This window comes from Esox lucius, chromosome 20 (genome assembly GCF_011004845.1).
Source record: "Esox lucius isolate fEsoLuc1 chromosome 20, fEsoLuc1.pri, whole genome shotgun sequence".
Classification (NCBI taxonomy): domain Eukaryota; kingdom Metazoa; phylum Chordata; class Actinopteri; order Esociformes; family Esocidae; genus Esox; species Esox lucius.
The window spans coordinates 36,887,718-36,903,310 of NC_047588.1; the positions used below are offsets into that span (position 1 = coordinate 36,887,718).

Sequence of the window (15,593 nt, forward strand, 5' to 3'; positions counted from 1 at the left end):
GTCTTTCTCGTTGTTGAGGGGTTTTTGCCTTTTGTTTTACTGAGTTTAAAAACACAGAGCGTTGCACTGGAATGGGGAGCAATTGCGAGTATAGAACCAATCAGTATACACAGAACAGACCCTTAAATTATTAACATGGCATGCCAACACCATCAACACAGCCATTCCAGACCCAAGGGGAACTTTCAGAAATGTGTCAGCCAGTCAACTACAGTCCAGAATATTTAGTCAAATAAAGCAGGCTGGATCCAACTCAGAACTGCAGAGACATTCATGACCTAAAATGTCACTTCAAATGCCTGCCTCAGTCTGACTGCACTCAGAAGTGGGACCAAACACATTGGAAAGGCATTGCTGCGGGTCTTAATGTGGTACGATTTTGTATTTGAAGCCACAAGCAATTGATAGATTGTTTATTGGTGAATGATTGAGGGTGTTGATCAGGTCCTGTCTGATGAGCTACTCCCACTCCCAAAACTAAACAAAGAATAACTGGGAAAAGGGTGAATCGCTAAAGCCATAATAGATGAACATCAAAAGCAACAACTCTTATTAAAGCCACATATTGAGTTTGGGAACACAGCCAAGGCTCTAAACAGTTGTTGATGAGTGACATGAACCACCTATGAAGAGTAGACAACAGCTTTCTATAGGAGCAAGTCATGTGTTGACCCAGTGTTCTGAAGAAAATGTCACATGTAGAACCAATAGTCACAAAAAGCTTGTGTGGAGTGCAACCAACAGTCAGAAAGACAGAATGTCACATCTGGAAGCAACAGTCAGAAACCAAGCCTTTCAAGTCTGGAACCAATAGTCTGGAAAAGCCAGTCACTTCTACAACCAATAGTCAGAAACACAGCCTGTCTGGAGCAGAACCGACAGTCAGAAACATCTTGTCAAGAGTGGAATCAACAGTCAGAAACTCAGCCTGTCTCATGAGAACTGCAAGTTGTGTTTATGTCCATTGAACAATAACCCCTGACACGTTACATCTGTAGTTTTTATTGAAATGAAACATTCTAAAAAGGACTTGCCAGCTGATCAGCAGGTCAACATGGACCACGAAGAATGTGTAGTCTGTAACCGGACACATACCAGAAAATAGAACATGACATGACACTTGACATGATTTATCTGCGGTACCAGGTACCTTAAGCCTACTTGGCTGACACTGGAACCGTTCATCTACAGTATGACAGCGCCCAAGGGGGCCGGCTCTCTGCTAGCTCTCCTAGTACGTGGGGTGTCGACATGGGCGTCGTCCTCATGAGTGACAGTCCCCTGAGGTAATCACGTGCAACCTGAGAAGTCGAACAACACCCACTTTCACCGGCGGCACTTCCATCACCGAAAGCATTTACTGAGCTGGAGACCACCGCATCCTGGACCTAACGTACTCAAAGGCATTTTTAAATCTCTCTGTCCTGTGATTGGTTACATCCCCCCCTTCAGTTCCTTTAGACTTCGGATTTAGGTGGAGCTTGGAGGGGGTTCCACATGTGAAGCCCCTTTGATATACGGCAACATTTCTGTAATTGTAACATCTGGACTCGCACTGCCCCACTGTTCTGAAGCCATAATGTGTTTGCCATGCAGTCCCTTCTCTGACATGCCTCCTCCATTTTACTGCTTCGTAAACGCATTCAGTGGGACGCAGACCTTCTCTCATCAGTCCTCTCTGTGTGCAATGGCGCTGAAAACAGTGAAACTTTTTCCCCTGCAGGTTGGTTTCCATCCCATGTGTTCCTCTGACCCAGGCCTTTTGGACACCGTACCACCTATCAATAAGAACCTGCTCTGAGGTGACTGTGCCCTGACCAGGGCACGGCTCCAGATGGATTCAGTACAGGTTAATGGACATTAAGCTATTTGACCTTTGTGTCAGCTTGGGGGTTTAGCCAAGGGTCAATATTTGCTTTGGTTTAAGGTTCTTGGACACTCTCTGAAGTGTTGTTGGAACAACAACACCAGTGTTGTTAAACTACAGGCCCTTGGCCGCAAGCAACGTTTTCTTTGAAATCCCTCCTAAGCCTCGCATTTTGATATAAGCCTGCCTCAGTGCACCTCAGAAATCCTATTAACTCAATACTCTTTCCTGTTAAACTGAAGTTTCAATGTTTACTTCTTTGCCGTCTGAAATGATCTCTGCTATTTTTCTACCATGTTCCTAATGCAGATTTGTAGAGATGACCTATGATGTCACAGGGTCATAGTTCAACCCCAGCCAGCAGTGCAACGCTGAGCGTCATACAGTTAGTGGAGGGAATTGTTTCGCTGTGAATGTAAAGTTATGTTTTCCTCAGAACAAATATTCAGTCATCTCCTAACTCACAAAATACCCCGGCGCAACCTTATAACAACCTTATAACAACCTTAACTGACAAGATAATGTTTCTTGGCCCAATCTCAATCGTTTTACAGAGGACACTCGATATTTTTCCCGTTGGCCTGTTCTGACTCAAACTTTCTAACCGCGAATGTGGACCTCATCAATAATTCATGTGTTTTGAGGAAGAACATCCTTTATCTCAGGTGTCCGTGTTGACTTCCTCAACGGCACGGTTTCCTTTCATGCCCTCTCATTCCACGCTTTGCCCACGTTGCCCTTCCACTGGACCGGTGTCTTATACAGCTTTACTGTCATTACAAGTCATTTCCTCTTTACCCTACAGCAGACCTTCCTGTCTGTAGCTGGAAAATCACAAAGCAGCCCAGACGATCCAGAATTCCGGGGCTTTCTGGAAAGAAAAGATCCTCCTTTTTCTGCTAGGCCAGCAGATAGAGCCCGTCTGGTTCATCGAGGAGGTCTGTTTCTCGCGTCTCCCTTCAGTGGACAGTAACTGGTTATGCAGCTGTAAACACTCCACTCGTCATTGTGGCTCTAGCTCTCGACAAGCCCCGACTCCCAGCCACCTCAGCCCAGTCTTTGTACCAAGACTTGACCAGAAAACCCAAAAACTCAGCAAAGTTAGGCGTTAAAAACGATAGAATGAGGCACTGATGAATAGACTTCCATTTGGAAATAAATGTTTCCGGGTTTTAATAAGAATGAGACCAGTGTGTGTGAATGCTGCCGGGGAAGGTTTGGTTAGACCTGCCCCTAAGAGAGGTTGAATTGTTTTCCAGCCACCCAGGGCAGTCGGTGACTGAAAGCCAGCTGTGTGTGTGTGTGTGTGTGTGTGTGTGGTTGGTGTCCTTTAACAATCTGCCTACCCCATTGTGAAGAATGCTAAGGAGCTCATCAAGGGGTCAGTTAGGTTGATTCTCCCGGTTCTACCTCGGAGAGGTCATAGGTCAAGGACCCGTCCCTTCCGTCAAGGTAGCGATTGGAGGATGAATCAACAGGAGCCGTCCTGATTATGTTCTGCCTTTTGATGATAATGGTTCATTACTAGTACCCCAGAGAAATAGGACGTTTTCAATGTAATCTGTAGTGTTAATGCGAGATAACAAAAAAATTATAATTCAGGCAATCTCCAGTGAACTTTTTCCCATAACTGCCCAGCTCTATATAAAGGTATAGAGTATTTCAGTTAGTATATAAACACTTAAAAAATGAAAAGTCTATCTGTCTTATTCGCAGGCATCATTATCACTGCCAGTATGGAAAACACTGTTACTTTGGAGAGTTTTATTCCAGCTGTCCAGTTCATTCACATCACTGATCAGAAAGAAGGGGGGAAAGGACAGGTAGTCACGGGTACTGCGAAAAATCTTCCACGCATGTGAAATGCCTCTCGGCCCAAAGCAACACGTCTCTGTGCACACGTTCCTGTTTGGAACATGCAGACATTCTCACCACACGATCAGGCGAAAACATAGTTCTGAAAGCAGATCCACACTCTCTCAACTGGCAGAAAGCAAAACACCCAGCAGATGAAATGATATGAGAGAGAGACCAAAAATAGTGTTGCTGCCCAGAAGAGAGAGAAAGAAGAAGAGAGAGAGAACATAATGATTTTAAAGAAACTTTAAAGATGTCAGCAGTGAGTCCACACTGGTATTAAGGCAAACAATCCCCTCTTTTTCCTCCATTCTTTCTCGTTACTTCCTCCAACTAAGTTTCCGCTCTTCCTCTCATCCCCAGTTCCACAACAGTCTCTCTCTCCATTGACACAGCGGACCACCCAACAGACCCATGACACCCACTGAAAAAGAATGGGCGGACCAGCCTACATAAAAGACTGCACCAGAGTCATCCCCCCCGGGAATTGTGTTCACCTGGAGGGACGACTCGCAAGAACACTCTCCAATGCACAGGCACACGCCACAGAAAGACAACGTGCACACACACACACACACGCGCACACACATGCACACTCGCGTGCGCACACAGCTCACCCAGAACATGCAGGAGAGGCAGACCCAGGTGCGGGCTGGACCTGCTAGGGCCGCAGGCAAGCTGAGAGACACTGAAGGCATCTTCCCTTCCTTTTGGACGTTGCTCCCGCTACTTTAGACTGGCAACTGGATTCCCAACTAGTACTCCAGATCTGCCACGGGCGCTCCGGCTGGTCCAAACTGGAGGGCTATCCGTCACGGCAAATCCATGACACGACAGGGAAAGACAGCCGAGAGTGTGTCAGCTACTGCTGCTGTCCTTCTCTCCCACTCTCTCTCGCTGTCTCTCTTTCAGTCACTTGCTCGACGGAGACCCTGTACTCTCAGCCACTCACTGGTGTCTCGCTGATCTAGCACCGTCTTCTCTTCATTCCTCCCTCTCTCTTTCTCTGTCTCTCCACTCAACTTTGTTCCTCGTCTCACTCTCTCTCTCTCTCTCTCTCTCTCTCTCTCTCTCTCTCTCTCTCGGGTGTTCCTCCTCTCTGGCGTCTCCCGTGTCTCCCTCTCCCTTCTCCCGTGTCTCTCTCCCTGTCTCTCTTACTCTCCGCTAAGGGAGCTCTCACAAAGCTTTTCAGGGTCAGGCTGCTCCTCTCCACGGGAGAAAAGGGGGAGGTGTCTAGAAAAGGGGGGTACATTTATTCTCCATCCCTCCCCTCCCTCCTCTCTCCACCCCCTCTCATCTCTCTTCATTCTTAATTTCATTCATTCCATGAACCCCCTCCCCTACCCTCCCCCCCACCTCCACTCCCTCCCTCCTTCTCACCTCCCCCTTCACTTCATCCCAGGCTTTCCCTAGCTATCTTTGCTCACTCATGTCTGTACTAACGTAGCATTCATTTTTCATTAGCTCCCCCCGACCCCCTCGCCATCCCTCCCCTGACAGTCCTCACATCTCTTCACTTCCTGGTTCAACGTTGCTTCATCCTGGCTCCCAAACTGTCAAACTCTTGATTGAAAAAAAGGTCTTCTGCTTGGCTGATCGCTTCCAACCAGAAAGGAAACAGCACCGGTCCCGGTTCTTTCAAGATAACCAGAGGACAACCTAAGAGCCCCCCCTCTAAAATAGAGCGAAAAGAGCCTAACTCCCTTCTTTAGGGAACACAGCAGGTCCGGGATGCCAAGCTGCTTCATTAAGTCTCACCGGTCATCAATGGCCCACGTTAACCGTTCAGGTCTCTCTGGTCTTCCTTATGTGTCTTTCACTCGCACCCATTTTCACACACAGTTTCACATCATCTGCACACAAGCATGAAGCCACACACACACGCACACACACACTCAGTGGTAAAAGAGGATTAATCCCTTGGTATTAATCCAGTAAACAAAGGATCCTTCGGCATCTAAAGAGTGGCAGAAACTTTGACACTATTAACCCTCAGTTGGTTCATATCTAAAGCGTGGCAGAAACTTTGACACTATTAACCCTCAGTTGGTTCATATCTAAAGTGTGGCAGAAACTTTGACACTATTAACCCTCAGTTGGTTCATATCTAAAGTGTGGCAGAAACTTTGACACTATTAACCCTCAGTTGGTTCATATCTAAAGTGTGGCAGAAACTTTGACACTATTAACCCTCAGTTGGTTCATATCTAAAGTGTGGCAGAAACTTTGACACTATTAACCCTCAGTTGGTTCATATCTAAAGTGTGGCAGAAACGTTGACACTATTAACCCTCAGTTGGTTCATATCTAAAGTGTGGCAGAAACTTTGACACTATTAACCCTCAGTTGGTTCATATCTAAAGTGTGGCAGAAACTTTGACACTATTAACCCTCAGTTGGTTCATATCTAAAGTGTGGCAGAAACTTTGACACTATTAACCCTCAGTTGGTTCATATCTAAAGTGTGGCAGAAACTTTGACACTATTAACCCTCAGTTGGTTCATATCTAAAGTGTGGCAGAAACTTTGACACTATTAACCCTCAGTTGGTTCATATCTAAAGTGTGGCAGAAACTTTGACACTATTAACCCTCAGTTGGTTCATATCTAAAGTGTGGCAGAAACTTTGACACTATCCTCTACCTTGATTTGATAACCACCACCAACACACTGAATGACACATGGTGCTGTGGGGAAAGGGCTGCATTAGAGTAGAGGTTAAGTCAGTGTAACACTTTGTGTTGACATCCACTGATAGAGATTAGATGCACTCGATTAGAACCCTGGCAATCGCTAACCTTCTCCTGTTACAGCTGGTGGGGTTACCGGGGCAGTAGCTCTGTTTGTTGACTTCCTTCTCACTAACCTTCCTACTCAAGTGTATATAAACAACCATAGCCTCTGGGCAGGGACTTGGCCTGGGCTCAGATACAACTTGAAATACATTTTAGTAGTGGCTCATGCCTGCTCAGATTGATGATTGGCGGGTTTTGATATAGGTCTAGAGAACCTAACGGGCAGGGTTTGGGATTGGCGGAGAGAGCCTAATGGGCGGGGTTTGGTATAGATTCGGGGTGCCTAATGGGCGGAGTTTGGGATAGGCAGGGAGTGCCAAATGAAAACAAGCCACGTACTTGAAAAGGGCAACAGCACCAGCAAATCACTGACATTTAGCAGGTGTCCAACACAAAGTCACTGATCCGATTGTAACATGCAGGAATGTTGTCATCCATGGTTCAAAGGCCAATATTTCAAAACATTTAGATTCAGATATTAAACATGACTGAAATATGCTATTTCAAAACAGTGGCATTTTTATATATAAAAAATTGGTGGGGCACAAACCATTTCAAAATATAGGATACATACCAGTAAAGCTACAAAACTCCCTCTTGCTACTGGTGTGTTTATTTAACACATCAACAAACAGCGTGGCTCCACAAAACACTTAACGACCGAGCGGCTTGCTTCTACCAGGTGTCGTAGTACACATACTGGAGAGAGTAATTTCACACACATGTAAAATTACCACTGTCAAATTTACAAACCTAAATTAGGAATGTAACTAAGCTCAGAACCAATGTGCCTACAGGGCCATACACGAACAGCAATCAGCTCAACACCACTGAAGGCCACAAACTTTTTAGGGAAACGGATCCATTCTTTTGCAACAACCTTAATAGATAAGCATGGACACACTGACTCGTCACCATCTATATCAATAGATCCATCACAAAAATATGACCAATGCATGGACCAGCACCACAAAGGCAGGATGATAAAATATGCTTTCACTCATCAAGGCGGAGGGCTCACTTGAAGAGAAAGGTGACACGGCAGTTCTTCCTCTGGGCAAACTTTTCAATGATTTTGGGAATGACATAATGTAGCTGCTGAATCAGCTGGCTTTCAATGGACAACATGGCCAATGCGTTGAGTCGCGGCTGTCCCATGGTATTGCGAGTGAAGGTTTTTACCCTCTTCAAGGTGGAAAAGTTCCTCTCTGTCTCAGATGTTGTCATAGGTGTTGTTATGATTATTTTCAGCAGAGTGATTGTCTCAGCAAAAGCCTCCTCTAGGTTGTTCTCATGGATGGATCTTAACAGAGACAGGGCTGTCTTACCAGTGTGAAGCTCAGTGTGGCGGTACAGAGTGGTCAGCTCAGACTTCAACTTTTCTGCGTTTCCTAGAGGCCATGGTTTCACCGCACAGTCAAGCTGAGATGTAGGGAATGACAGGACAAATTGTGGGAAGAGCGAGCTGTCAACCAGCTTGGCAGTGATCAGGTAGTCACTGTTAAAACCTCTGCTCCACCTGGGAGATGACTGTGTCACATGCCTCCTTCAGCACCGGCGCTGTGTTGGTTACTCGTCGGGCCTGGCTCGTCTGTTCCATCGTGAATGGTGGCAGCCCATTCATCAGTTTGCTTCCGCAGATTCTGGACATTCTCCTTGAAATCGGTGACCGCACTGCTAATCATAGATGCATCGATGCTCCGTTTTTGCAGAGTGTTGTATAAAACATCAACTTCTGGCATAAGGAAGAAAAGAAATTCCAGCAGCTGCAGAAAGGCTCGGCCCCAGATTTTCTTTGACAGGCCGTATGCCTCACTTATCCCGTCCTGGTTGTGTGCGTATGTCCTCCATACACAGGAGCAGCGTAGCGCGGTTTTCCCAAACTGGCATTGACAGTTCTACTTTTAAAGTTCCATCGTACAGCGGGTGGCCTTGGAATGCGTCTCTGTGTTGCCTCAGCAAATGCTGCAACACGTTTTGGAGCGCCAGAGAAAAAGGTTAGCAAAAGTTAAAAAATTAACTTCAGGATGCTCATCCTTGCTGAACAAAGTTGCTGCAAGGTCAGGTTCAGCTGGTGAGCATAGCAGTGAACAAACTGGGCATGTGGGTATGTCTTTCATTAGCGTCTGTACCCCTCGGACGTTTCCACTCATTACAGCTGCACCATCATAAGTCTGAGCGATCAGCTTTTCTCCCAGCTTCAGTGGTTCCAGCACACCCTTGATGCTATTAGAGAGGCCGAGGCCAGTTTTATCTTTGACTTTCACAAACTCTAAAAACCTCTCTGTCACTGTATTGTCAGGCAACATGAATCGCAACACAACCACCATATGTGATTTACAGGAGACATTAGTTGTCTCATATGCCTGTATGACAACAATTTATTTCTCATCCACTTGCTTGGCTAACTCCTCCCTGTACACTTCATACATACAGTCTAAATGTTTGTTTTGTACAGTGCTGGATGTCCCTTTGAAGATGGGCTGAGCGTCATAGTGCCTCGAAGTCTCTAATCGCCCTCACTCATAGTCTCGAAAATGGATCCAAATATTCCAGGATTCAGGGAGTCCACCGACTCGTCGTGCCCCCGCAGTGCGGTTTCACATTTTCCACACAGTTTAATACATGTTATGATCCGACTGAGAACGTACCTGTTTTCCTCCACCTGTTTGTTATGCTGCTCAATGGAGCGCCTGTATGTACTTTCAACTTAGGCTGCGACATTTACTCTTCCAAGTAAGCCCAATTTCACAGCATTGTCCAGATGACTACCGCTGCTCTCATGTTTTGCAATCCTCTCAGAAAGATATTTCAAATCATTGTAACCCGTCCTCGACCAAGTACCATCTCCACCAAATAGCAGACATGGAAAACAGAAGAGTGTCTTCTTTTGTATACTAAGCGTTAGCCACTTTTTCTTCAAAAACCACTCCACGTTAAACCTGCGGTTACATTTACCAGCAGTTTGAGTGATGACAATATCCCGTGGCTGATGGGCACCAAGTCGCTTTACTTCAAGTTTCTCCTCCAAATTAAGGGTTTCAAATTGGTGCTCGAGTATGAAATCCACTTTATTCATTTTCTCAAGTTATCTGGCGTTTGTGAAGCTAATATACTAGCTAAGACAATCTACCCTTCTCGCTCTTCTTGCCGACTAATGTTGGCGACAGACAGACATACAGCCAATCAAGTCTGAAATACGAAATTACGCTGTAGTGCACAGGTGTCAAACCGGTTCCACGGAGGGCCGAGTGTCTGCAGGTTTTTGCTCTCACCTTGTACCTGATTGATTAATTAGTTCACTAATTGTTTAATTTCTACCCCCACCTGGTTGTTCAGGTCTGACCTGGGAACCAATTTAAAGGAAAACCCAAAGACCTGCAGACACTCGGCCCTCCGTGGAACCGGTTTGACACCCCTGCTGTAGTGGGTCTACCGGCTGTCAGCCGCACTTGGCATCAAATTTGTGTAATCTACATTGATCACACTAACATTCTGTACATGCGTATAAATATTTTAACACCTACAGTGTTCATTGCATTGTGTGAGAGGGGCTAGCCCCACATTCACGCTTAGCCTATGGCTTACTATGCGGCCTGAGGCAGCAAGGCAGGGACCAAATTAACATGAAATAATATCCTAACACAAATGATATGCAGTTTAGGAAGATGCTATATTCATAGATAATAAATTATAGGAAGTAATCTTCCAGAAATAAAAATAACATAATTTTGTTGCAGTTCTTTCTGTTGACAACAGGTGGGGCTGTCCACCACCTGCCCCTGATGACCAGTCGCCCCTGTTTCAAAACAGAGTCACTCACAAGTCTGCAGCTGCTCTGAGTTGCAGAAAGAAGATGAAACAGCTACCCCTGGTGGACAAAAAAATATTTTACTAATTTTCCAAAGGCTGTGTGGGTCCAGAAGAGGGCCATAGAAACAGCTGTTATACTGTACAGTCACACCTCACACCGTATTCATGCACACACTCACACAGTCTCTGGTTATCACCATATCAGAGCGGATTACAAGCCTCCCTGTGTGTCCTTGATGAGGACGGAGGGCGGACAAAGCTAGCAGCAGGACAGCTATGATTGGCCCATTGTCCCTTCAGATCAATCCCGATGAATGGCCAGGACACGTCCTCAGATGGGACAGTATGACTAGCCATTATATACAGAAGCAAAGATGAAACAAAGACACAGCAACATTAAGGACAAAAGACTGACTCACAGTGTGTGCGTGTGTGTGTGTGTGTGTGTGTCTGTGTGTCGGTGTGTGTATGTGTTTCTAACCTAACAATATCAAGCACTTACTATCAAGCTGTGTGGTTGTTTCAACTAGCTCTCTAAAAATGTATGCACCAACTGGAAACTGGAAAGAGCATCTGCTTGATTACTAAAATGTCAATGCAATGGTTAAGTTTAGGATTAAGGTTAAGATTAAGGTTTAGGGTCAAGGTGAGGGTAAGATTTAGCATGAGGATTAGTTAAAGTAGGATCTTTGTATGTACAGTCAACTTTGCGATACCCATTTAGGTAAACAAGTGAGTGTGAATGTGTAGTTCTGTGTGAGTGCATGTTTGCTTGGGGGGCTGGGTCCTATTTGCCCTGCTAATCAAATCTTTGATGGCCTTGCATTAGCATTGTCTTTGACCTTCAGCTCAGACTGGTTGGACAGAGGAGAGTGTCCACTGTAAAAGGAGGAGGATTCTCAGTCTGAACAACACAACTGAGTCCAAGGAATATTTAGCCTTCTAATAGATACACATGCACTAATAGATATACATGCACTAATAGATACACATGCACTAGCAGATACACATGTACTAATAATTAAACATCCACTCACAGATACATATGCACTAATAGGTACAAATACACTAATAGATACACATGCACTAATAGATACATGTACACTAATACATACACATGCACTAATAGATACATGTACACTGATAGATACAAGTACACTAATAGATACATGTACACTGATAGATACATGTACACTAATAGATACATTTATACTAATAGATACATGTACACTAATAGATACACATCACTAATAGATACATGTACACTGATAGATACACATGCACTAATAGATACATGTACACTAATAGATACATGTACACTAATAGATACATTTATACTAATAGATACATGTACACTAATAGATACATGTACACTGATAGATACAAGTACACTAATAGATACATTTATACTAATAGATACATGTACACTAATAGATACACATCACTAATAGATACATGTACACTAATAGATACGCACGCACTAATAGATACACATGCACACTAATAGATACACATGCACTATTAGATACATGTACACTGATAGATACATGTACACTGATAGATACATTTATACTAATAGATACATGTACACTAATAGATACACATGCACTAATAGATACATGTACACTAATAGATACAAGTACACTCATAAATACACATGCACTTATTGATACATGTACACTGATAGTTACATGTACACTAATAGATACAAGTACACTAATAAATACACATGCACTAATTGATACATGTACACTAATAGATACATGTATACTAATAGATACAAGTACACTAATAGATACACATGCACAAATTGATACATGTACACTAATAGATACACATGCACTAATTGACACACATGCCAAAGTATCCTGTGTGTGTGTGTATGTATGTCTGTGCGTGTTTCTACATATACTGAGTATGCAAGCATGCACATGTCTGTGTATGTACGTGTGTGTGTATGTGTGTGTGTCTGCAATACAACAGTCTCAGAGTGAGTCATACTCTGCAACACTGTGCCTCCTGTTGGTCCCTAGCTTGGGTCTGGTACATGGGGGTGAGCACACACGTTGAAGGGTAGAGGAAGTCCCCCACACACACACCCTTTCCCCTCCCACTGGGTTTACCTCCGACCCATCTGTGGAAAACAATACAGACCCGCCCTCCCCAGGCTCGGCCTCACATGTGTGCGCACGTTTTCTCTCTGTCTTTAAAGAACAGGCCCCTGTGGGGGGGCAGAGACACAGAGAGAGAAAGAGCGAGGAAAAGACAGAGAGAGAGAGAGAGAGAGAGTGAGAGGGAGGGACGTGCCTCTGTAGCAGACCTCTACCTTAACCTAGTAAAGGATTACCACAATAATAAATGATGTCAGAAAACTACACTGGCTATTGCTAATTGCTTGCATCCACACAGCACAATTCCAGAGGTATTGCAATGTCTATTGTGCAATTGTTACATCCAATTACAAACAGGAATTAACATATATAGACTGCCCCGACAAAAGCATGGACCACCATGATCTCATTTGGCACAGGCTTCCTCAGTTGAACCAAAATAATTAGACCTCTTAAAGCACCAAACATGTTACTTGTCAGTCATACTCCGTCCTGTCCCAATGACTGGCTGCAATCATTTCTTCTCCATACGTCACAAACACTGAACGAACCTCGCCCACACCCGTGTTCCCACAACATCGCCCATCAAGTTTCCTTTAAATTCCACCTTACATGCAAACTACTCTCCCCTCAGCCTGTTCTGCAAGTCACCAGCAGACTCTGGCCCTTTCTTTTAAACTAATGCTGTCATTTCAAAGGGCCCTTTTTTCTCTCTCTTTCTCTCTCTCAGGGATCCAGTTCTGTTTAATCACTCGCATACCAAGGCAACCAGAGCCAAGATCAACTCACACAGCCTTCAGCCTGTGTCAAATGTATCTGCTTTTAAAACCCAGGAAATCTACAGCCAGGAAATCTCTGTCAATTACTGGAGACATTCTGCTGTTATTAGATCTTCATTCATTGGCACTTCAGTTTGGCGGGGCAGTGTCCCAGGCAGGTTTCTGAGAAGGCTGTGTGGAAAAAGGGTCTAGCGTTAGCAGATGTAGGTTCAAATACAATTTCTATTATATTCTAATATTTTGGGGGGATTGAGCTTGATTTAGCTTGCCTGTCACCACGGATACAACAGCATGGTAACGGGGCAGTTGTCTGAGATTCAAGCAGGGGGGAACCATTATTCTCAGCCCAGGACTGGGTGCCACAAGTTACATGTTCAGCATCTGGATTAAATACGGTGTGAGGAGCACAAATCACTGTCAATGACCTGATGGAATCAAGACAAGGTGGTGAGGTAGTTCTCATTACTCAACTCACTTGAATCTATTGGTTGCCGAGTCACAGAAAGGACTTGGCAGACACAAGCACCCTCCACGACGAGACACCAGACAGAGCGTGCCGAGTGGCAGACGCGGAGGAGAAGATGAAAAGGAGTTCCACGTGAAGTCGGTGCGATATATGTGTCTGTATATACAGCATACAGACACGGACATCGACAAACTATACAATGCGCCCTGACTGAAGTGAATCAAACGTTAAGTCAATAGTGGCTTCTAAATCAGAGTAGAAAATATAAAAAGTGCCCCATTTAATCAAGACAGCATAAATATCAGTTCAGTCCTTAGGCTAAGCAGTGTGGGCAGCTCATACTGAATGGATGGACCGTGGGGAATCAGTCAAATGACAGGAAAAGTGCTTAGACCTCCCCAGAGATAACTATCAGGAGGGGAGAGCGTGGTGTTCCATCAAAATGCCCATGTAAGAAGATTGATGTGGAGAGAGGTGTTCGTGCGGCCTCGCTCTGCCTTGCCCATAGATCTACGTGTTCCAACAGCCGTTGAGGGACAGAAAAGCTTTCTGCCTTAATTGCACATGTCTGTGCTGCATGTGTCAGTGCTGCATGTGTCTGTGCTGCATGTGTCAGTGCTGCATGTGCCTCTGCTGCATGTGTCTGTGTTGCATGTGTCCGTGCTGCATGTGTCCGTGTTGCATGTGTCTGTGTTGCATGTGTCCGTGTTGCATGTTCCCGTGTTGCATGTGTCCGTGTTGCATGTGTCTGTGTTGCATGTGTCTGTGTTGCATGTGTCTGTGTTGCATGTGTCTATGCTGTATGTGTCTCAGGGAGGCAGGCAGAGAGAACGACAGGCAGACAGGTAGGCAGGCAGACAGGGAGGCAGACAGTGAGGCAGACAGGAAGAACGACAGGTAGACAGGGAGGCAGGCAGCCAGGCAGGCAGACCAAGAGAACAACAGGCAGACAGGGAGGCAGACAGACGGTATAAAAGCTCCGCTGAGTTGCAACACAGCATCGCATCCTGTCTTCAGGTAGCCTAGCCTACTGTAGTAGTGTTAATTAAGAAGGTGAGGGCTAGCGGATGGAACTGTCGATCAGATCACAGGACTCCAAACGGCGTGGGTTTGTCACACCCAGCATACTAGGAACCAATGGAATGGCATTGGTGCGGTTCAATATGGGTGGAGGTACTGTGCTAAAAACAGCTGCACAAATCGGTGTTCCATTAGTGTCCAAGATTTATTTAGGAATAAAAATAAGGTTGTCCAACGACAAGGTGGTCATTGGAATGTAACACAGGGCATGGGTGGGTGCGCTTACCTGGTCTTTCCTGTTCCTTCTCAAAGGTAAGATGCAATGGAAGAGAAACTTCAACCAATTGAGGAGTGCGGCAAGACTCCAGCTCGGCCCGGCCATTCTCCCAGGCCCCTCCTCACTCTGTCCTCTACCGTCCTCCTTACCCATTTTCTCCCTCTGATTTCCAGTTATCCCACGATGCAACACACAAACAGATCATCCAGCTCTCAGCTGGTTGTCGAGACGGGAGCAGGTCCTATATCCATTCCCCGAAAAAGTGTCACCCTTCTGGGCTTCAGCCACCTAAACCGTCCCTGGAGTGGAGGCCAGCCCCACAAACGACTTGGCTCCATCCCACACTAGCTTCCCAAACCTAGCAACCATACAGCATCCCTGTTTAGAAGCAGACTGTGTCTCTCCCCTCCTCTTTCTCTCCCTGCCCCTCTCTCTCTCTCTCTTTTTGTCTGGATGCTGCTCCTCTCCATTCATGGAAGGAGGCGAACAGCAAAGGAGGGGGCGGGAGAGAAGGGGAGTAAATTGGCAAACGTAATGATAGGCACTTACTGTGATAGGAAAAGGGGAGGGGAGTTTGGTAATTGGGATTAAAGGGGGACGGCCGGCGT

At 45.4% G+C, this 15,593-nt stretch overlaps 1 protein-coding gene across 10 annotated transcripts in view; it reads right to left on the minus strand.

The window, feature by feature from the left end:
• The window catches only part of tns1b (tensin 1b), a 142,643-nt gene extending 127,296 nt beyond the window's left edge, over window positions 1-15,347 (minus strand). For 3 of the 10 annotated variants that reach the window (XM_020041125.3, XM_020041122.3, XM_020041120.3), the window contains exon 1: window positions 14,995-15,347. In XM_020041125.3, coding sequence (XP_019896684.2) covers window positions 14,995-15,138 — 144 coding nt within the window. In that variant the 5' untranslated portion in view covers window positions 15,139-15,347. Of the gene's footprint in view, window positions 1-4,341; window positions 4,787-14,994 lie in introns of those variants that run through there. The other 7 variants (XM_020041127.3, XM_020041131.3, XM_020041121.3 and 4 more) reach the window with 4 other exon arrangements.
• Between the last annotated feature and the right edge of the window lie 246 nt (window positions 15,348-15,593).